The sequence below is a fragment of the Engystomops pustulosus genome, chromosome 4 (assembly GCF_040894005.1).
Source record: "Engystomops pustulosus chromosome 4, aEngPut4.maternal, whole genome shotgun sequence".
Taxonomy (NCBI): domain Eukaryota; kingdom Metazoa; phylum Chordata; class Amphibia; order Anura; family Leptodactylidae; genus Engystomops; species Engystomops pustulosus.
In genome coordinates, this window is record NC_092414.1 from 30,070,550 (window position 1) to 30,094,931 (window position 24,382).

Below are 24,382 nucleotides of genomic sequence, written 5' to 3' on the forward strand. Positions count from 1 at the left end.
TAAGAAAACACCGCCTTTGTGAGTCTCCTGGGAAGGGGTTAGCAACTTTTTTTTAAAATTTTATCTAGATTTGAACTATAGATTTTTATACAATAAAAGTATGGGACTGAGTATTAAGACTTCTGTGGGAACCTGTCATTAGATCTAGTGGAGAAAATCTGATGGCGAGTTCCCTTTAAGATCAACCAGCTTTTCCTATGTAGAACAAATGCATGCTTCTAGCGTGCATGTGTCAGGGGGTCAGGAAGGATAACTATTGGATAAAAGTTTAATGGCTCAAATTTGATTGCTAACCTAAAGACTACTTCCCCTGACAAAACTGGCTCAGCCATAAAAATAGAGTACGGTATTTCTATACCAGAAGATACTGTAAGTTTTTCGAAAAATAGAGCACATTTTAAATTTTACTACACAAATTGGCTTTAGTATTTTTTTAACATATTTTTGATGTGCCTTAAAATACTTAACATTTCTTTAGAAGCAAATATTTGCAGTAGGCCGTGAGTCACCACCAAACTATTGCAAGAAGGAAAATGACCATTCTGCCTCCGAAAAAAACTCTCGAGAGGGAACGGCTGGCATTGCTGATGTGATGAGCATGGCATTGTGCTCATATTTAGCGCGTTAGTCATCACTGACTATTGAGATGGAACATTTCAGATGAAAACATAAGCAGATAAAGAGAGGCAGCTGCCGGGGATAACTCACCCATAACTCAATCATGGTTCTCAGCATCTCTAGAAGAATCAAAATGTTCCACAGGGGATGTCTATTGTATTTGTCTTGGATATAACATTGTGGAGCTGATTGGGTTACGGCTGCAGACAGAAGGCTTGATAGAAAATTTTAAATTACTTGAGTCAAGAAAAGTTAACCACAAGATTTCGGGTTTTCTCCTACCATTCATGGTTTACACCAGTGGGGGAGGATCACAATCTCAGAGAGTCCTATCTCTGAGATTGTGAACCAAAAATATTTTCAAATTTATTGGCTTTTTTCCATCAAGTCATGTTTCAAAAACTTTTTGAACTCAGATTCCCCTAATAAAGGGGTTGTCCAGGTTTTATTTAAAAAAAAAAATGTTAAGTCAACTTCAGCTATTGGCTGTTTGGCCAAAATCTAATTAATATGACTTTACCGGGAACAAGAATAATAGCCAGCCCTATTCTGGTCCTGTAAGTAGATCTCTATTAGATCATCATAAAAAAGCACATAGGGGGGCTGCTAGTGACCCCCCCCCCCTTCCCTGGTGCAATAGTGTAGTGTTTCTTCCTGACACATTGGGGCTTATTCATAAAATGAGTCTTATTTATCCATCCAAAGCCAGAACGTTTTATAATTTTATATTGAAAATAAAAAAGCTATCCTTGAAGTTTTTCTCCTATGGAACACTTTTTCACTTGCATGATCCTCAAGCTACAACAATGTTGTCATTTTCAGCAAAATGTCTGTCTAAATTGGCTTGTGTCACTTTTTGTCACTGTGTAAAGAGTTTTAGACCGTTTTTAGAGACTTTTATAGCAAAAGGGTGTGACTTAGTGATTTAGTGGAAAGGCGTGTGACTAAGCGCTTAAGCGGAAAGAGATGTGACAGTGATTTTTATGAAAGGGGTGTGACTCAGTGATTTCACGGAAAGGGGTGTGACTCCGTGATTTTGGCGGAAAGGAGTGTGACTCCGTGATTTTGGCGGAAAGAAGAGTGACTCAGTGATTTTGGCGGAAAGGAATGTGACTCAGTGATTTTTATGAAAGGGGTGTGACTCAGTGATTTAACGGAAAAGAGTGTGACTCAGTGATTTTGGCGGAAAGGAGTGTGACTCAGTGATTTGGCGGAAAGGGGTGTGACTTAGGGATTTGGCGGAAAGAGATGTGACTCAGTGATTTTTATGAAAGGGGTGTGACTTAGAGATTTCGCGGAAAGGGGTGTGACTTAGGGATTTCGCGGAAAGGGGTGTGACTTAGGGATTTGGCGGAAAGGGGTGTGACTTCAAATCACAATCATACATTTGCAGTAATCTAATGTTACATTTTTTATCGCCTCTTTAGGACCATTGATGGTAATTGTAGAATTCTGCAAGTATGGAAATCTTTCCAATTACCTGAGGACCAAGCGTGATGGATTCATTCCTTACCGGGTATGGAGAGTTCTCCTGTTATCCTCTTCATTTCATCCCTCCAACGCTTTAATCTCTATTACATTCCCTCCTTAAATTCTGCTTCCAAGTGCACTCAGTATGTGATCTGTTTTGCATTAAGGAAATGGGAAGCAAGCTACTAGCTGGCACGCGGCAAACGTTATTACAGAAATCGGATGATCGTTTCTATTGCCATATTCAAGTAGAAAATTAAATAAAGGAACTTTTTCAGAGCAACGTAATTCGACCTAATTACTATTTTTAACGCTTTCAGGAGAGATCACCACGATCCCGTAGTCAGGTCCGATCCATGGTGGAAGCCGTCATTTCTGACAGGGTGAGCAGGGAAGGCATCAATGAAGGAGCCATTTTCGGAAGGTTATTGATGACCAAGAACCAGAACCAACGGACCACAGAGTGTAAGGATAGCCTTAAATATATTTTATAGTAAGAGCTAAATTATAAAATTCATATTCACACACCAGAAGTTATCAGCTCACCAACTGGGTGCACGTACCAAAGAGAAAGTCCCCTCTTTGTCCCACGATAATAGATGAACAACACCTCAGAAGAAAGGTCGGCACTCCAACGTCTTTGCAAAATCGACATCCAGCTTTATTGATCAGATAGACAGCATTAAAAGTAGTACATAGCATGGTACCTGACGTGTTTCTGACCATCCGAAGCGCGTCACATTGCGTGCTATGTCGATTTTGCAATGATGTTGGATTGCCGATCTTTCTTCTGAGGTGTTGTGCATCTAGTATAAAATTCATGCCATAGAAAGAATAACGGTAAATGGAGCTTCAAGCAACTGATAATAAGACCAAAGTAGATTGATGAACATTCATTGAAACCAGCCTTGAATGTTCAATAACACCATCAATTAGCAAGTTTTGTCTAATGCCTATGAGCTCTTAACAAAAAATAATTCTTAAGGGCTTCCAAGTATATGGATGGGTCCATGTTCTATACCAGTGGTGGCGAACCTATGACACAGGTGCCGGAGGTGGCACTCGGAGCCATTTCTGTGGGCACTTAGACCATCGCCCCAGGACAGAGTTCATCAAATAGGACCAAATCTTCCTGCAGTCCCAGGCAACTTAAGCGACACTTCATTAGCTGTATTGGTGGCCTTAGGGGGCCGATACGATTGAAAGATGTGGAAGAACAGGTAGAAGTAAGTTACTGCTTAAAATGCCATGTTGGCGCTTCACGGTAAATAAGTGGGTTTTGGTTATAGTTTGGGCACTCTGTCTCCAAAAGGTTCGCCATCACTGTTCTATACTGATAGTCTGATGGCTCCACCAGTCTGCCATTTTGAACCTTTGTATTATAAAGCTCATCGACAATCGTATCTTATATCAAACTGTATATAATGTACAAGATGGGACTGGATGCCAAAAATTCTTCATTATTGGATCCATATTTTTTCAGCATTGGATCATTATCCAGGGATTTATTTGAAGTCGTAGAATAATGTAAACCCTAATATTGACTTCTGTCTCCTTTGGATTAACACTGTATGGTTATAGCTTGGACTTGATAGCTTGGGCCTGTGTCTTTATTCAACCTTATCTAGTATAATACTACTATAGTACATACAATGAAATACTAAACTGATTTATACTGTTGTAATATGTGACTAACAGATGTATAAATGTGCCATTAATATAGTGAAAGACTTATGGCAGAGTCCACTTACTATGGAAGATCTGATCTGCTACAGTTTCCAGGTGGCTCGTGGAATGGAGTTTTTATCATCTAGAAAGGTAAATAAAATAATCTTATTGAATCAAGGCAACTTGTCATCAGAAAGGTAATTTTTCAGCTGGTGGCAGATTCCAAAAGCCTATTCTATGCAGATTTTAAAAATGCCTATGTTGGCATTTTGCCATTCGTTGGCTTTCTGCCAGCAATGCCTAGCAAGTCCCGGTGGTGGGGGTGGGGGGCAGCTCCATCAACTCATATCTCAGTGTCCATGATGCATTGTTCCTCTCCTCCTTACTCAACCCCCTCCCTTCACCTCTCCCCTGCTTGCGTGGTGAGCTCCCTCTAGGGGAGGGAGGAGGATGAGTGCGGAGGAGAGGAGAATGCAGACATGGGCTGTTGGAGCTGCTTTCCGTTGACTTGCTGGACACTGCTGGCAGAGTGCCATGTAACTTGAAATAAAGTTTTATAAAGCAGTGCCAGTATTTAGAATGCTGACATTTTTTAAATCAGCATATCAACCACTATTGGAACCTGACAGCAACTAAAGTGACATTCCTGGTGACAGGTTCGCTTTAATGGCATGACTTTATTGATAAAATAATTGAATATCCAGTGTAATACCACTGTATCTTTTATCGCATGCATGGTATGGATAGGTGGAGATCAGAGATAGACAATTCTATTCTTCGAATCGTAGAATCTGCCAATTCTCTGTCGCCAAATTGAATTACATTTTTTATCATTCAATTTGGATGAACCGAGGTTGCTCCAATTGCCCTGGAAATCTTTTTAATAAAAACATCCTATCTCATAGGGTTAGGCCTCATGCACGCCACCGTGTGCTATATTGTTTGCGGGCGTAAAACATCGATGGGTGACCCCTTCAATGTCCATTTAAAGTACATGAAACGCTCGCTATACGCTAAGACACAGCAGCCGCACTGTGACCGTGCACAATAGAAGTCATGGGACCCGATTTGTGCAGCCAGCTCACTGCCCCAAAATACGGTCGTGTCAAGGTTTACCCTAACCCTAAAAATAGGAAATAGACAAATTATAGGATGATAGATAAGTAGACAGATAGATGATATATATAAAGACAGGAGATAGATGATAGATATATAGACAGGAGATAGATGATAGATATATAGACAGGAGATAGATGATAGATATATAGACAGGAGATAGATGATAGATGTATAGACAGGAGATAGATGATAGATATATAGACAGGAGATAGATGATAGATGTATAGACAGGAGATAGATGATAGATGTATAGACAGGAGATAGATGATAGATATATAGACATATAGATGATAGATGTATAGACATGAGATAGATGATAGATGTATAGACAGGAGATAGATGATAGATATATAGACAGGAGATAGATGATAGATGTATAGACAGGAGATAGATGATAGATGTATAGACAGGAGATAGATGATAGATATATAGACAGGAGATAGATGATAGATGTATAGACAGGAGATAGATGATAGATGTATAGACAGGAGATAGATGATAGATGTATAGACAGGAGATAGATGATAGATATATAGACAGGAGATAGATGATAGATGTACAGACAGGAGATAGATGATAGATATATAGACAGGAGATAGATGATAGATATATAGACAGGAGATAGATGATATATATAAAGACAGGAGATAGATGATAGATATATAGACAGGAGATAGATGATAGATATATAGACAGGAGATAGATGATAGATGTATAGACAGGAGATAGATGATAGATGTATAGACAGGAGATAGATGATAGATGTATAGACAGGAGATAGATGATAGATGTATAGACAGGAGATAGATGATAGATATATAGACATATAGATGATAGATGTATAGACAGGAGATAGATGATAGATATATAGACAGGAGATAGATGATAGATATATAGACAGGAGATAGATGATAGATATATAGACAGGAGATAGATGATAGATATATAGACATATAGATGATAGATGTATAGACAGGAGATAAATGTTATATGTATAGACAGGAGATAGATGATAGATGTATAGACAGATAGATGATAGATGTATAGACAGGAGATAGATGATAGATGTATAGACAGGAGATAGATGATAGATATATAGACAGGAGATAGATGATAGATATATAGACATATAGATGATAGATGTATAGACAGGAGATAGATGTTATATGTATAGACAGGAGACAGATGATAGATGTATAGACAGGAGATAGATGATAGATATATAGACAGGAGATAGATGATAGATGTATAGACAGGAGATAGATGATAGATATATAGACAGGAGATAGATGATAGATATATAGACATATAGATGATAGATGTATAGACAGGAGATAGATGATAGATGTATAGACAGGAGATAGATGATAGATGTATAGACAGGAGATAGATGATAGATATATAGACATATAGATGATAGATGTATAGACAGGAGATAGATGATAGATGTATAGACAGGAGATAGATGATAGATGTATAGACAGGAGATAGATGATAGATATATAGACATATAGATGATAGATGTATAGACAGGAGATAGATGATAGATGTATAGACAGGAGATAGATGATAGATATATAGACAGGAGATAGATGATAGATGTATAGACAGGAGATAGATGATAGATGTATAGACAGGAGATAGATGATAGATATATATACAGGAGATAGATGATATATATATAGACAGGAGATAGATGATAGATATATAGACAGGAGATAGATGATAGAGATATAGACATGTAGATGATAGATGTATAGACAGGAGATAGATGATAGATGTATAGACAGGAGATAGATGATAGATATATAGACAGGAGATAGATGATAGATGTATAGACAGGAGATAGATGATAGATGTATAGACAGATAGATGATAGATGTATAGACAGGAGATAGATGATAGATGTATAGACAGGAGATAGATGATAGATGTATAGACAGGAGATAGATGATAGATATATATATATACAGGAGATAGATGATAGATGTATAGACATATAGATGATAGATGTATAGACAGGAGATAGATGATAGATATATAGACATATAGATGATAGATGTATAGACAGGAGATAGATGATAGATGTATAGACAGGAGATAGATGATAGATATATAGACAGGAGATGGATGATAGATATATAGACAGGAGATAGATGATAGATATATATAGACAGGAGATAGATGATAGATATATAGACATATAGATGATAGATGTATAGACAGGAGATAGATGATAGAGATATAGACATGTAGATGATAGATGTATAGACAGGAGATAGATGATAGATGTATAGACAGGAGATAGATGATAGAGATATAGACATATAGATGATAGATGTATAGACAGGAGATAGATGATAGATGTATAGACAGGAGATAGATGATAGATGTATAGACAGGAGATAGATGATAGATATATAGACATATAGATGATAGATATATAGACAGGAGATAGATGATAGATGTATAGACAGGAGATAGATGATAGATATATAGACATATAGATGATAGATATATAGACAGGAGATAGATGATAGATGTATAGACAGGAGATAGATGATAGATGTATAGACAGGAGATAGATGATAGATGTATAGACAGGAGATAGATGATAGATATATAGACAGGAGATAGATGATAGATGTATAGACAGGAGATAGATGATAGATGTATAGACAGGAGATAGATGATAGATATATAGACAGGAGATAGATGATAGATGTATATAGACAGGAGATAGATGACAGATGTATAGACAGGAGATAGATGATAGATATATAGACAGGAGATAGATGATAGATATATAGACATATAGATGATAGATGTATAGACAGGAGATAGATGATAGATGTATAGACAGGAGATAGATGATAGATATATAGACAGGAGATAGATGATAGATGTATATAGACAGGAGATAGATGATAGATGTATAGACAGGAGATAGATGATAGATGTATAGACAGGAGATAGATGATAGATGTATAGACAGGAGATAGATGATAGATGTATAGACAGGAGATAGATGATAGATGTATAGACAGGAGATAGATGATAGATGTATAGACAGGAGATAGATGATAGATGTATAGACAGGAGATAGATGATAGATATATAGACATATAGATGATAGAGATATAGACATGTAGATGATAGATGTATAGACAGGAGATAGATGATAGATGTATAGACAGGAGATAGATGATAGATATATAGACAGGAGATAGATGATAGATGTATAGACAGGAGATAGATGATAGATGTATAGACAGATAGATGATAGATGTATAGACAGGAGATAGATGATAGATGTATAGACAGGAGATAGATGATAGATGTATAGACAGGAGATAGATGATAGATATATATATATACAGGAGATAGATGATAGATGTATAGACATATAGATGATAGATGTATAGACAGGAGATAGATGATAGATATATAGACATATAGATGATAGATGTATAGACAGGAGATAGATGATAGATGTATAGACAGGAGATAGATGATAGATATATAGACAGGAGATGGATGATAGATATATAGACAGGAGATAGATGATAGATGTATAGACAGGAGATAGATGATAGATGTATAGACAGGAGATAGATGATAGATATATAGACAGGAGATGGATGATAGATATATAGACAGGAGATAGATGATAGATATATATAGACAGGAGATAGATGATAGATATATAGACATATAGATGATAGATGTATAGACAGGAGATAGATGATAGAGATATAGACATGTAGATGATAGATGTATAGACAGGAGATAGATGATAGATGTATAGACAGGAGATAGATGATAGAGATATAGACATATAGATGATAGATGTATAGACAGGAGATAGATGATAGATGTATAGACAGGAGATAGATGATAGATGTATAGACAGGAGATAGATGATAGATATATAGACATATAGATGATAGATATATAGACAGGAGATAGATGATAGATGTATAGACAGGAGATAGATGATAGATATATAGACATATAGATGATAGATATATAGACAGGAGATAGATGATAGATGTATAGACAGGAGATAGATGATAGATGTATAGACAGGAGATAGATGATAGATGTATAGACAGGAGATAGATGATAGATATATAGACAGGAGATAGATGATAGATGTATATAGACAGGAGATAGATGACAGATGTATAGACAGGAGATAGATGATAGATATATAGACAGGAGATAGATGATAGATATATAGACATATAGATGATAGATGTATAGACAGGAGATAGATGATAGATGTATAGACAGGAGATAGATGATAGATATATAGACAGGAGATAGATGATAGATGTATATAGACAGGAGATAGATGATAGATGTATAGACAGGAGATAGATGATAGATGTATAGACAGGAGATAGATGATAGATGTATAGACAGGAGATAGATGATAGATATATAGACATATAGATGATAGATGTATAGACAGGAGATAGATGATAGATGTATAGACAGGAGATAGATGATAGATGTATAGACAGGAGATAGATGATAGATATATAGACAGGAGATAGATGATAGATGTATAGACAGGAGATAGATGATAGATGTTTAGACAGGAGATAGATGATAGATGTATAGACAGGAGATAGATGATAGATGTATAGACAGGAGATAGATGATAGATGTATATAGACAGGAGATAGATGATAGATGTATAGACAGGAGATAGATGATAGATGTATAGACAGGAGATAGATGATAGATGTATAGACAGGAGATAGATGATAGATGTATATAGACAGGAGATAGATGATAGATGTATAGACAGGAGATAGATGATAGATGTATAGACAGGAGATAGATGATAGATATATAGACATATAGATGATAGATATATAGACAGGAGATAGATGATAGATGTATAGACAGGAGATAGATGATAGATATATAGACAGGAGATAGATGATAGATGTATAGACAGGAGATAGATGATAGATGTTTAGACAGGAGATAGATGATAGATGTATAGACAGGAGATAGATGATAGATGTATAGACAGGAGATAGATGATAGATGTATAGACAGGAGATAGATGATAGATGTATAGACAGGAGATAGATGATAGATGTATAGACAGGAGATAGATGATAGATATATAGACATATAGATGATAGATGTATAGACAGGAGATAGATGATAGATGTTTAGACAGGAGATAGATGATAGATGTATAGACAGGAGATAGATGATAGATATATAGACAGGAGATAGATGATAGATGTATAGACAGGAGATAGATGATAGATATATAGACAGGAGATAGATGATAGATGTATAGACAGGAGATAGATGATAGATGTTTAGACAGGAGATAGATGATAGATGTATAGACAGGAGATAGATGATAGATGTATAGACAGGAGATAGATGATAGATGTATATAGACAGGAGATAGATGATAGATGTATAGACAGGAGATAGATGATAGATGTATAGACAGGAGATAGATGATAGATGTATAGACAGGAGATAGATGATAGATGTATAGACAGGAGATAGATGATAGATGTATAGACAGGAGATAGATGATAGATGTATAGACAGGAGATAGATGATAGATATATAGACATATAGATGATAGATGTATAGACAGGAGATAGATGATAGATGTTTAGACAGGAGATAGATGATAGATGTATAGACAGGAGATAGATGATAGATGTATAGACAGGAGATAGATGATAGATGTATAGACAGGAGATAGATGATAGATGTATAGACAGGAGATAGATGATAGATGTATAGACAGGAGATAGATGATAGATATATAGACAGGAGATAGATGATAGATGTATAGACAGGAGATAGATGATAGATATATAGACAGGAGATAGATGATAGATGTATAGACAGGAGATAGATGATAGATGTTTAGACAGGAGATAGATGATAGATGTATAGACAGGAGATAGATGATAGATGTATATAGACAGGAGATAGATGATAGATGTATAGACAGGAGATGGATGATAGATATATAGACAGGAGATAGATGATAGATGTATAGACAGGAGATAGATGATAGATGTATAGACAGGAGATAGATGATAGATATATAGACATATAGATGATAGATATATAGACAGGAGATAGATGATAGATGTATAGACAGGAGATAGATGATAGATATATAGACAGGAGATAGATGATATATGTATATAGACAGGAGATAGATGATAGATGTATAGACAGGAGATAGATGATAGATGTATAGACAGGAGATAGATGATAGATGTATAGACAGGAGATAGATGATAGATGTATAGACAGGAGATAGATGATAGATGTATAGACAGGAGATAGATGATAGATGTATAGACAGGAGATAGATGATAGATATATAGACAGGAGATAGATGATAGATGTATAGACAGGAGATAGATGATAGATATATAGACAGGAGATAGATGATAGATGTATAGACAGGAGATAGATGATAGATGTTTAGACAGGAGATAGATGATAGATGTATAGACAGGAGATAGATGATAGATGTATATAGACAGGAGATAGATGATAGATGTATAGACAGGAGATGGATGATAGATATATAGACAGGAGATAGATGATAGATGTATAGACAGGAGATAGATGATAGATGTATAGACAGGAGATAGATGATAGATATATAGACATATAGATGATAGATATATAGACAGGAGATAGATGATAGATGTATAGACAGGAGATAGATGATAGATATATAGACAGGAGATAGATGATAGATATATAGACATATAGATGATAGATGTATAGACATGAGATAGATGATAGATGTATAGACAGGAGATAGATGATAGATATATAGACAGGAGATAGATGATAGATATATAGACAGGAGATAGATGATAGATATATAGACAGGAGACAGATGATAGATATATAGACAGGAGATAGATGATAGATGTATAGACAGGAGATAGATGATAGATGTATAGACAGGAGATAGATGATAGATGTATAGACAGGAGATAGATGATAAGCATCTTCACCCAGGCATTTAACCAAGGGATATTAAAAGAGCAATACATACTCTGCCCACAATAGTCCACATGCAGGGAACCCTTTAGGACACGGGGCCCAGTTTGCCTTCCCCCAACACCGGCCCTGGTTGCAGGAAAACTTATCATAAAAGAATGAGTGTCCAAAGTAGATAACAAATCTATAGAGGAGTATTGTGCGAACAGTGATATCCATATCCATTCCCAACACCCCCTAGAGTTTTTCTTTAAACCTGAAAAGTAATGTCATCCAATTGATAAGGACTAATTGACTACAAGGCAGACAATCTGGGAATTCATTTTTCAATATGTTTTATGACCATTTGTCAGTTTTTGGGTGGACTTGTGTTTTTACAAAGTTAGTGTAATTTCCTATACTTATAAAATAATTAATTTGCCTCAATTCACTTTTTGGCTGGGAATAAAGCGTTTGCTGTAATGACATATCGCTATAATAGCCGCACGCTCTGCAAGCCATTGGCCCTAGATAACCTATTCATGTTGTTTTGAGAAATTTTCCTTGTGAACCAATTTTAAAGGGAAGTCCGAGCAGATTATCAAAGTAATATTAGCAATTCTCTATGTCTGAGACTATGCCGCACTGCTTTTTCGTCTCCTTAGATGAACCCAGTGTTCATTTTACAGCAGGGGAGCTGGGGAAATATTTGTCTAAAATGGAGCATTTCTTCCCAGTAAAGTATCTGTGGAAATCTATCTTTCTTGAATGACACAACTAGAAGATAAAGATCAAACTTTTCCTAAACTTGAGAATCTTCCTGATTCACTGTACATCTATTGGGAAAGAAACAGCGACATCTTGTGGCCATTACTAAAAATACACGTTACATGATAATGATCTCTCATGTACAAGAAATAATAGTAGAATAGTGTTTTTGCATTATTTTGAATTACATGACATATAAAGTATCATTGAGACCTGCAATATACAGACATGGACAGTATGGAATATATATAAAGCCTCAGAATGGAATATATATATTTTTATATATATATATATATATATATATATATATATATTTATTTTAATTTAAATGACACCTATTTTATCAAGTCAAGGACTTGTCTGGTCTCTATTGGTCTCGGCAGTGTATAAGTCATATGGTGATGACCTTACAAACTGAGCCAAGAGCAGACAGCTCCATCTCTAGTATAGGGATAGCCCAAGCCTTCTGAAGGAGCAGCAACCATTCACTTCAATGGATGTGGCAACAGCAATGAGGCAAGCTGCTGCTACGCTACAAAGCAATATGTATGCTTTAGTTCCATAGAATCAAACAGCTAATCAGTCTTGGTTCTGGGTTTCACACCCCCTCCAATTATCTAATGATAGGTCATTAATAGCTAAATCATAGAAACCCCCTATAAAGTTATTTGCTGTAGTACATACAGACAGTCACCAGGTTACATACAAGGTAGGTTCTTTAAGTTTGTTCTTAAGTTAAATTTCTATGTAAGTCAAAACTGTATATTTTATAACTGTAGCTCCAGATAAAAAACATTTTTGGCCCCAGTAACAATTGGAGTTTCAAAGTTTTTTGCTGTAATTGGACCAAGGATTATTAATAAAATTCATAACAGACACATTACAGCTGATTATTGCAGTCTGGGACTATAGTAAAGTATCCAGAGAGCTTCACCAGAGGTCACAGGGGGCAGAGGGGTCCGTCTGTAAATAGGGGTCGTCTGTAAGTCAGGTGTCCTTAAGTAGGGGACCGTCTATGTATTTACATTTATATTTTATTCCCCATGAAATAAAGATTCTGAATCACCTTTACTTATACTTTGTGCACTGCTGTTCCCTTTATATTTCCACCTACAATATTTGTAAATGCATTGACAACTGGGTGTTACCATTACCTTTTGCAAAGCATTTATCAAACTTTTTTCATCTTTTTTCTTTCTTTTGTGTGAATTTTAAGACAAATGTCTTAAAAAGTAGCAGACTCACATGCCTCATATATCAAGCACTATGATAAATGAGCAAAGTCCAAAACCTTACAAAAAAATACTAAAAACTAGACCCATATTTCCAGACTCATGATAAATGTTCTCCAATATTTTTCAATGAATAATGCCCACAGCGGCTATTTTAACAGACAGTGCCACCAATCCACTACAAAGTAGGACTTGCAACATCCTAACCCAAACCTTTTTTCACATATTCTTTCACACACTATAGTCAGAAACTATTGTGACAGTGTTGGCTGGTGGACCTATAGCAAGGGAGCCAGAGATGACCCTTTCCATGGGCATCCAGGCCATTACCCCAGAACAGCGTTCACTGGGCCGAACTGAAAGAATTACTTACTGCAGTACCAGGCAACTTAAAGGGATATTCCCATTTCAGCAAATTAATGTTATTGTTTGTATTCTAAAAAGTTATACAATTTTCCAATAAACTTTCTGTATCAATTCTTCACTATTTCTAGATCTCTGCTTGCTGTCATTCTATAGAAATCTTCATTGTTTATTTCCAGTGGACAGAAATCTGACCATGGTCACACAGGTGCACGGCTCGTTATACCCCACAGCTCTCGTTATTATAACGAGCCGCGCACCTGTGCGACCGTAGACAGATTTCTGTCCATTGGAAGTAAACATAAAAGCTTTTCCAAAGAATGACAGCAAGAAGAGATGTAGAAATCCGTGAGGATTTGATACAGAAAGTCTATTGGAAAATTGTATAACTTTTTATCATAAAAACATTAATATTAATTTTCTGAAATTGGAAAAACCCTCTAAAAGATAGATGCTACTCTCAATATATCCTTGACTGCTTGGAGCCGCAGTAAGAGTGAGAAAGTGTGGTCAGGGCTGGATTATCTTTGGAGGTCCTCCAGCTGGCCCCTTCCGGTACAGAGGGACCCTGGAGAGAAGCTACAATGATAGTCCAAATTTCCCCTCCTCCTTTTAACTGTGTTGGTGTCCTCAGGAAGTGGAGGAAGAACAGGGAACAATAAATTACTTCTTAAATTGCAGTATTGGCACTTTGTGATAAATAAGTGGCTTTTGGTTGAAGTTTGGGGGCTCACTGATTTATGTGGACCCTCATAACAAATATAAGAAGATTACCACAGGCCTGGTGCCTGGATCTATGAGTAATGTCCCTGGTTTATCATGATGGATTTTGATGGTAGATGGATGTGCTTGGTATCAAGAGCTCCTGCATTATAGAAGTGACTGCCAGCAATAAATAAATAATAAATAAAAACTGGAAAGTAAGGAAAAATAAGCGGCACTCACCATTTTCTGTGTAGTATCTTTATTTTAGGTGCATCGTACAAGGAGGAGCGGGACCTGGCGACGAGCCATTTCGCGCCTACTGGCGCGTCATTGGCTTGATGATGCGCCAGTAGGCGCGAAACGGCTCGTCGCCAGGTCCCGCTCCTCCTTGTACGATGCACCTAAAATAAAGATACTACACAGCAAATGGTGAGTGCCGCTTATTTTTCCTTACTTTCTGGATATCGAATGGACTATACATTGCATTAGCAGAGCACCACCATCTGTGTTATAACTAAAGGACTGTACTGCCGAAGTCTGTTACGGTGACTAACACTGCCCTGTTATTGGTTGAACTGTGACCATTGAAATTGGATTGTGCTACTTCTTGCTATTAGTTAATAAATAAAAACTGTCTACCATTATAGGAAGATACATTTTTCTTTTCTTATTTCTGCAGTGCATTCACAGAGACTTGGCCGCCAGGAACATCCTATTATCCGAGAATAACGTTGTGAAAATCTGTGACTTTGGTCTGGCCAGAGATATTTACAAAGATCCTGATTACGTCAGGAAAGGAAGTGTAAGTAAATGTATTCACCACCAAAGGAAGTGATACGGGGATAAATCGGCTCATTTTTACTCCTTTTTAGGGTGCGTCCACACATTCAGTTTTTCAGATGCAGTTTTTGATGTCCAAACCTGGAGTGGAGTGAAAATAGAGGAGGAGTAACTCTTCTCAATGATATGTCCTCATCCATTATGCTCCAGACCTGCTTTTGGCTTCATCTGAAAAACTGAACGTGTGGACGCACCCATGGGATCAAAATGTTGAAATCTCATCAGAAAGTGGAAGTGATTATAAAAAAAAACTCTAATAACAAGTAACATGTAAAATTGTATCTTATGTGGCAACACATGTGTCATTCTGGAGTATCTTTGTTTTACTGTGTAAAATATTTTATCAGATAACCCTATTGCCACTAACCAATGTTGCTCCATTTGTTTGGGAAATTGGTATATTAATGCCTCTAGTCCTCTAAACACAGATTTATTGTAAAAAGGTACTATTTCAATTTGTTTATTAGTTAAAAATGTTTTCATTAGATATAGGGTTAGCATTAGGGTTAGCATTAAAGGGAATGTGTCACCTCATTAACCTCCATAAAACCATCCACAGTACTTTGTCCTTGCGTTTGTAAGTCTTTGGGATGTGTTTTTATTGCCGTCCACAGCCACAGCATGCTTTTAAAAAAAGATGCAGTCAAGGAGGTGGAGTAGTCAGGAAACCCCACCTCCAGACTGTTTGCCCTGCCCACTCCGCCTCCTGACTGTTGCTTACTCTGCCCACTCTGCCTCCTGCTGGTGTCTAGCACTTTCCACCTTGCCTCCTTTCGTCAAAGTCATTCTCTGGCTGTTCGGAAATCTGGCCGATCCATCGGCAAGAGGACGCAGGGGTGGAAAATGCCAGATGTCCGCAGTTGGCTATTTTAAAGAATGCTGCGCCAATAAAAACATGTCATAAAGACTTACAAATGCAAGGACAAGGTACTGTGGGGGGTCTATGGGGGCTAATGAAGTTACAAGTTCCATTTAAGGTAACCTTAACCCTAATTTCAGCTCTCACCCTAACTCTGACCCTAACAGTAAGCCCTAATGAAAAAAATCTAAGGAAATAAACAAAATGAGGGTTATTTAAGTATAATAGAGGAGACTCCCAGAGCAGGTACTAATACAGAAGTCAACTAAAGCAGGCAGTAATACAATACACCCCCTTCCCAAAAGAAGGCACTAATACAATAGACCTCTGTCCGTCTTCTCCTGCTTTGCCCTTGTTTCCTAAGCCGGCTGTAAGTGCCATATTAGGACCCAAGGCAGTGCAGCTCCCAGAGCTGGGGAGAAAGCGAGCAGTGATTACAGAATAGCTGACATTGGATATAACAGCTTTGATTTGCAGAGAGCTGGATGTTTAGACTGATCCTGTGTCAGACTGGTCCACCAGAGGATCCCCCGGTGGGCCCAGCCTCTTACTCAATACTGGATTCCAGAAAAACAGTAGCAGACACCCTAGTTTGGAGTCTAATAGGGTCTAATTCATCAGGAATGAGAAAAGTGGTCCTAAGGAACACAAATTTTAAATTGGACCAACCAATCCCTAGGATGAAGGGACATAAAAGGCAAACTTGCTCACCAAATCATACAAGTGTGAACTAGAAGACAGTTTCTGTATGTAAGTCTATGAGATTCGCATTGAACGTCTTTCTTTGAGGTTGTTTCCTTTAATATGTCATTTCGAGGTCCAGACTGCTTGACTCACAGAACACCGTCTAGACTGCCATTACTGTATCTACATCTCAGTTCAGGCCAAGACTAGGTATCTATAGGTTTAGCCGGCTCTGAATGTAAACCCGTTCCCATTTACTGACAGCGAACACAAATGTGTTAGAGAGTTGTAGAACTTTCCTTCAGTTCTCAAACTTCATTTATGTAAGCCCTTACGTCTTTATATATTACGTAATTGTTTAATGTGGTCCTTGGATGGGTTTTGGTTGATTCAGTGGGATATGGTGAGAGTTGATGTAATAGGCCTATGCCAAGATCAAAGCAATCGGGTCTATGATTACCTACAATTATCTGTGCTGTATGTCATAGCCCACAGCTGTCCAGTCTCAGCGTTCACCGCCTCTTGTAGCGTTCTCAGGATATGGAGGGAATACGTTACAGATGTATATGTGATTTGGATTACAAACAAAACACTATTCACAGCAAAAATAAGGAAGGATCATTAATCAAAATGTTAGACCACATCCCGATGTTATTTGATCTAATTGGCTTCGCATCATACTGAGGGTTCAGCTATTGAAGTGGATGTGCCTAGGGTCATACATGGGGTGAAATATCCTGCATCATAAGTAGGACTTTATTTATCAAATCTGTGGCCATACTACATATAAATAAAATATACAAATTTGCATTTTGGTGCTTTATGGGTGGGAACACAAAGGGGCACATTTACTTACCCGGTCCATTCGCGATCCAGCAGCGCGTTCTCTGTCGAGGATTTGGGTCTTCTGGCGATTCACTAAGGTAGTGCGCCCGATGTCCTCCAGCTGCGCTGAAGTCCGCCTGGGTTCGCTGGAGTTCACCGTCCTATCTTGGGTGCAGGTAAGCGCGTGTCAAGCAACACATTTTTTTTTTTTTAATTCCATGGTTTTTCCGAATTCGTCGGGTTTTTCGACGGCCACGCCCCCCCCCCATTTCCGTTGCGTGCAAGCCGGCGTCGATGCGCCACAATCCGATCGCGTGCACCAAAAACTTGGGGCAATTCGGCGCAAATCGGTACTTTTCGGGAAACCCAACGAAAAAGAACGATTCAGGCCCTTAGTAAATGACCCCCAAAGTCTGCTGCACCTTCTCTAGACTAATTTTACCATCCCACTTTATTAAATTTTGATCTATGCACAACGTAAACGGGAAACAGGCGCTAATCGTGTATTAAGTGATACGGATAACATCTACGATCGTTGCTGGCACCCATCATGGGTGTTAACCTAAGTTAAATCCATTCTTCGCCATCTTGGCCACCATTACTGTCAATCAGTGACAACTATAACACTCTGCCCGAGACTGGTAAAGTGCATTGCACTGTAATACAATACTATTGCAGTGTATTGTATAAGAGATCAGATCCCCTAGGGTCCGAGCACCCTAGGAGACCGTAAAAAGTAGAAATAAATGAACTCATTGAAGGGTAAAAATGTAATGGGTATCAGAAAATGGCAAAACAAAGGGTTATTTCCTTAGCACATGTTTTTTTGTAATGTGTGTGTGTGAGTGTCAGGGGCGGAATATTAGGTAATTTACCAATAAACATACAAGGTTCTACTCTGCTTTCTTGATATGTAAAGTGAAGCCTCCTGTCTTTTACCTCATCAGCCAAAGATTCCTGTCCATAAAATGGCTGCAGATGGAGGGTCGTGTGATCTCTATCTGTCCATGAGCAATCGCCCTGCCTGAATAGTATCATAAGGTCCTGGTAGGGTGAGTGATCATGGTCAGAGATCACATGACCCTCCATCTGAGGCCATTTTATGGTCCTGAATGTCTGACTGATGAGGTAAAAGACAGGAGGCTTCACTTTACATATCAAGAAAGTGGAGCAGAACCTTGTATGTATATTGGTAAATTATCTTATATTCTGCCCCCCACACTTACACACACCTTACATAATACATGAGGTAAAGTGGACAACCCCTTTAATTTATTAAAACATAACAAAACAAGGCGCACACACATTATAATACACAGCTTTGATTACTCTCTGTGATATAAAGAGAGCCGTGCACCTGTGTGACGTCACATGTCCAGGGACGGATTTCTATCCAATTGAAGTAAACAGAATCTTTACAGCAAGCGGAGAGCTAGAAACCCATGAGGAATCAATATAAAAAGTATATTGGGAAATTGTAAAACTTTTCATTAGACAAACAATACTATTTATTTGCTGAAATATCAAAACCCCTTTAAGATTGTTCTGCTCCCTGGGCAAGAGAGGCAAGGGGTTGTCCCACAAAGCAAGTAAGGCCCTATCCACAGGATAGGGCCTAACTTGTTGATTGGTGGGGGTCTCAGTGATTGGACCCCCCACAGATCATGAAAACAGGTGTCCAATATACCCCAGAGATGACACACATGTGCAGGCTGACCCATTCATCTCTATGGAGCTGACACAGATGGCCTAGCACCATACTCTGCAATCTACGTCAGCTCCATAGAGATGAGAGGGCAGCCTGCGCATGCGTGACCGGCTGCTCTGGTCATTACAGGGTGCGACGGGGGTCCCATCACTAAGATGAGCAAGTTAGGGCCTAACTTTCTTTGTGCAGCAACCCTTTTAATAATGCGGTCACACCCATGAATGATGCTAATTTGCATAAAAATATGGATTTTTCAGAATATCAGTCTTCTAATACAGGACGCTTCAGCTTCAAGGCTAAATATTTAGTGGATATCTACAAAGGAAATGAAAATGTAATTGTGGGTAAAAAATCCAAAGTTAAACCTTGCTCCAGACGAACATAAATCTAAGGAGGTCAAATGCACATCAAAGTTTTGAAGGCTCAAATGGATTTATAAGGAGATGACAGATCTGCTTAAATACTTAATTTAGTTAAGACTTAGTTATCATAGGGAGGTCTGCCCCAGAATTTGATATTCCTTCCGGGAGGCTTTGTTTGCATTGTAACGTATTGTAATTTCTTACAGGCACGTCTGCCTCTCAAGTGGATGGCGCCAGAGAGCATATTTGATAAGGTTTACACTACTCAGAGCGATGTCTGGTCCTTCGGGGTGCTGCTATGGGAAATCTTCTCACTTGGTAAGTCAAATCATTGTCACTGTTTCATTTCACTTGTTGGATCTTGAGAGTTTTCCTGGATTCTTCCAGCCATTATTTCTTTTCGCAGTTCCTTATCTTGTGGTATAGAGAAACTAGGCAGAAAATGAATGGGATAGTATGAAGCAACGTGCAGCTGAGCTTACGAAATATATGATAGAAAAAGTAGAGAATTCAAAATGTTGAGATATTGTGACGGGGAAATATGTAACTAAAAGAGAAAGATTTATTAGGGGAGATTTATCAAAACTGGGAAAAAGGAAAAATCGAAAGGGTATTCCAGATTTTTATTAAGGAGTTACAATTCTTAGGATAGATAATAAATATAAAACCAGCAGGGGTCTGACATCTAACGCCCCCACCAATCCGCTTCCAATGAGGGCTGCCTGCACTTCTCAGGACTGTGACGTAAATGGTCCCATTCAAGTGAATAAAGTTGCGTTGCAGTACCAAACACAGCCACTACACTATATATGGCGCTTTGATTGGTAATCAGTGAGACTGTAGTGCCCAATAATGTGGTCTCTTTACACTGCAAATTCCTTAAAGAGAACCCGTCATGCAAAATAACCCCCCTAAACTAAATATATTTTCATAAACTGCCATTAGAGAGCATTGCCTCTATCCCTTCATTGTCCCTCTACATGCCTGTAAACCTAAGCAATGAGGTCCTAAAGCTGTATGCAAATGACCTGTGAAATGTCCAATGAAGCATTAGCATATTCAAGCTGTCCACTCTATTCATGAGTGGGAGGCACAGCCACACCCCCAGTGCATGACTGACAGCCTGTATAATGATGTGAGGCTGTATAATGATGTGCTTCCTGGTGCTGGTGGCCACGCCCCCTGCAGCCTGTGTGTGCATGTGTGTGTGTGTATAGGAGAGATACAGCAGCTCCAGGCACCCATGTTACAGCAGAACATGTCAGATTCATGTGTAGCTGATGTCTGTGTCTCTCACCTGTATATTAGGAGGATGCAGCATGTCAGCAGATGCAGCACACACACTAGCCATGCTTTACTATACATTACACACAGACATGAGCAGGGGGAGGAGTAACAGGGGTGACATCACTGCCTCTGACCATGTGATCAGCCTAATTTACATAATAAAGAATAGATGATTTTACAATGATTAATGTATGAAATGACTAGATAATGGCTGGGATGGGATCCTTGTGAGCTGCTCCAACAGGTAGAGGTGACAGGACTAGTGACACAGACCTGATGACAGGTGTCCTTTAAAACATTTTGAATAGTTATCCCAAAGCGAACTAGACAGTGGTCCTAGAATGAATCCTACACAGATGGGGTCCTTAGTTACCCCGGCAATTGTTAGTGCTCTTGCAAAACTCAGATAATTTACTATACAATTTAAGTCCAAATTTCTATTTTTCTCTTAAATGTTTGCCTTCATGAAGCATATGTAAAGCTAGTGTGGAACTTGTAGGAGATCCACAAGGGGTCTATGAGTTGTCTGTGGAATGGTAGTACATATGTGTAGGCTGTTCTCCATTCTCTTCCAGGAGACTAACAGTGATAACCAAGTACAGTGTCTTATCACTGTTATGGAGGTGAATGCGGTGCTTTATTTCTGCACATTATCAGGTGTAGTCTTCTATCAGGCCCTGGAGGTCAGTAGTGGATATAGTATAGGTGGTATCCCGAGGCTCAAGACTTCTAGGAGCCCATGGCCAACCAAACCACCCACCAAATTTTATCCCGAGAAGGACCTTCACCCATGAAATCCTCATAAATCTGTTCCTGCTCTCATTACACATCTACCCAAGAGCCATTTAGGTCCTACAAAGATCCTAAATCCACAGATTTAAAGCCGGTAGAAGGGACACATCCTCCATTCCCCAAGAATCTGATTCTAGTATCATGTATAGTGGTTCTATAATATTCATACAGCCCATGGCCCATGGCAGTCTAAATCCGCCCCTGCTGGAGGACTTCTATCTATGATATACTCACACATTATTCAAGCTAAATCCAACTCCCAGGAATTGAGCGCTATTGCTGAGCCCTGTTCTCCACAATTTCTGGGGCACCCATAGAATGGAGCGGCAGGACACATGCTTGACTTACCGTTTCATTCAGGTAGTGCAGCCGGGATCCTTTCTGGTGATCATGGGGTCCCAGTAGTGGAAACCAGTCTGTGGATAGGGCATGACAATCACACTTGGCACACCCCTTTAATTAAGCTGTATTCATGAATATGCAATGAGCTCCCACAAGTGTCACAGCTTATGTGGACTGTAATTTGGGGTCAGGTCCCATACCGTCAAACGCAATAATGTGCCCATCCTCAGGACCAGTTCTAGACAAAGTGGGTCCCTGAAAAAAACTAAAAGTGGGGCCCCAAAATAAAACTATTTTGTGACAAGTCAGTCAGTAAGAGGCGCCTGTAGCCCTGCACAATAATAACACTTTGTAGTTACACACAGTAGTAGGTAAGTATCTGTAATATGGGGCTGTAGGAGAATTGTATAGGAGATAGATGGATGATAGAAGATAAATATGGAAGATAATTTATTATAGATAGATAATAGATTTATAGATACATAAATCTAAAGTAGATTATATATCGATAGTGAGATAGATGATAGCTACAGTAGAAGAGAGATAGAAGATTGATTGATATATGGAGAGATGATAGATAGGAGATAGGTAGAAGATATATAGATAAAAAGACAAACAAAAAGCTAGATAGATAAATAGTTACATAAACAGATATACAGATCGGAAATACACAAATTATAGGAGATAGATAACTAGACAGATGGGTGCTAGATATATAGACAGGAGATAGATGATAAGCAACATTACCCGGGCATCAAGGGTTATTAAAGGAGCAATACATCCTCTGCCAACAAAAGTCCACATACAGGGGGCCCCTTAAGGACAGGGGCCCCTAGGCAAATGCCCAGTTTGCCGCCCCCCTAACGCCAGCCTCTTCTATAAGGGGAAATCCACTGGCTCTGGTGCTGAAACCTTTAATCACACTATTACATGTTGTGATGGTTTATATTTCTTACATGACAGGAGCCTCGCCTTATCCCGGAGTCCAAATCAATGAGGAATTCTGCCAACGTCTGAAAGAAGGAACCCGTATGCGGGCACCAGAATATGCAACAACGGACATGTAAGTGAGAGGGGAAGACTTATCCATGAGTCAATAACACTTCTAATTCTCTCATTAAAAGAGCAGCCAGTTCTCATAATCATAATATGGAAATTCACTCACATTTCTCTTTAATATCAGAACTGAACTGGGTCAGCAATATTTTCCTTATGATAAGTATCACGTTGGCAACGTTTAAGACAACTAAAAGCTTTCCATCACTCCACACGAGTATTTGCAGTGTTCCTGGCAGCCATTCATTGAACCCCCTCGGTGGTCAGGAACCCGATTATTACAACCCGTTGCCTGCTGCTTTGTAATGTTCAGGCCTGGAAGCTTTCTTATCACATGAGACGCTTTCCGATATTTATCCCAGGCAGACGCTTTTTAGCCAGCAATCATTTCCTAGGGAAAGAAAAAAAACACTGAACTCCATGATAAGAGGATAATCAAGATTTCTTCTGTAGTGAACAGCCAAAATATTTACACCGATCATCTGTACATTGTAAGAAAAGATTAATACAACCTCATATAAGAAGCGGTATTATTGAAGACCTTACTATATCAGTACAAACAGGAAGCCACAATAAAAGGGATATTGCTCTGGAGGATCCAACAGTCCTTTGTTTTCATAGGTTTTCATAGCAGTATGTGTAATACCTCATCTGCCCTGCGGGGTCGCTGCAGGGA

The 24,382-nt window shown here is 38.4% G+C and overlaps 1 protein-coding gene across 3 annotated transcripts in view; it reads left to right on the forward strand.

Moving 5' to 3' along the window:
• Positions 1-24,382, forward strand: part of FLT4 (fms related receptor tyrosine kinase 4) — a 148,628-nt gene that overhangs the window by 118,895 nt on the left and 5,351 nt on the right. For all 3 annotated transcript variants that reach the window (XM_072145611.1, XM_072145612.1, XM_072145613.1), the window contains 6 exons: positions 2,046-2,134; positions 2,409-2,553; positions 3,812-3,906; positions 15,631-15,753; positions 20,436-20,547; positions 23,614-23,713. In XM_072145611.1, coding sequence (XP_072001712.1) covers positions 2,046-2,134; positions 2,409-2,553; positions 3,812-3,906; positions 15,631-15,753; positions 20,436-20,547; positions 23,614-23,713 — 664 coding nt within the window. The remainder of the gene's footprint in view (positions 1-2,045; positions 2,135-2,408; positions 2,554-3,811; positions 3,907-15,630; positions 15,754-20,435; positions 20,548-23,613; positions 23,714-24,382) is intronic.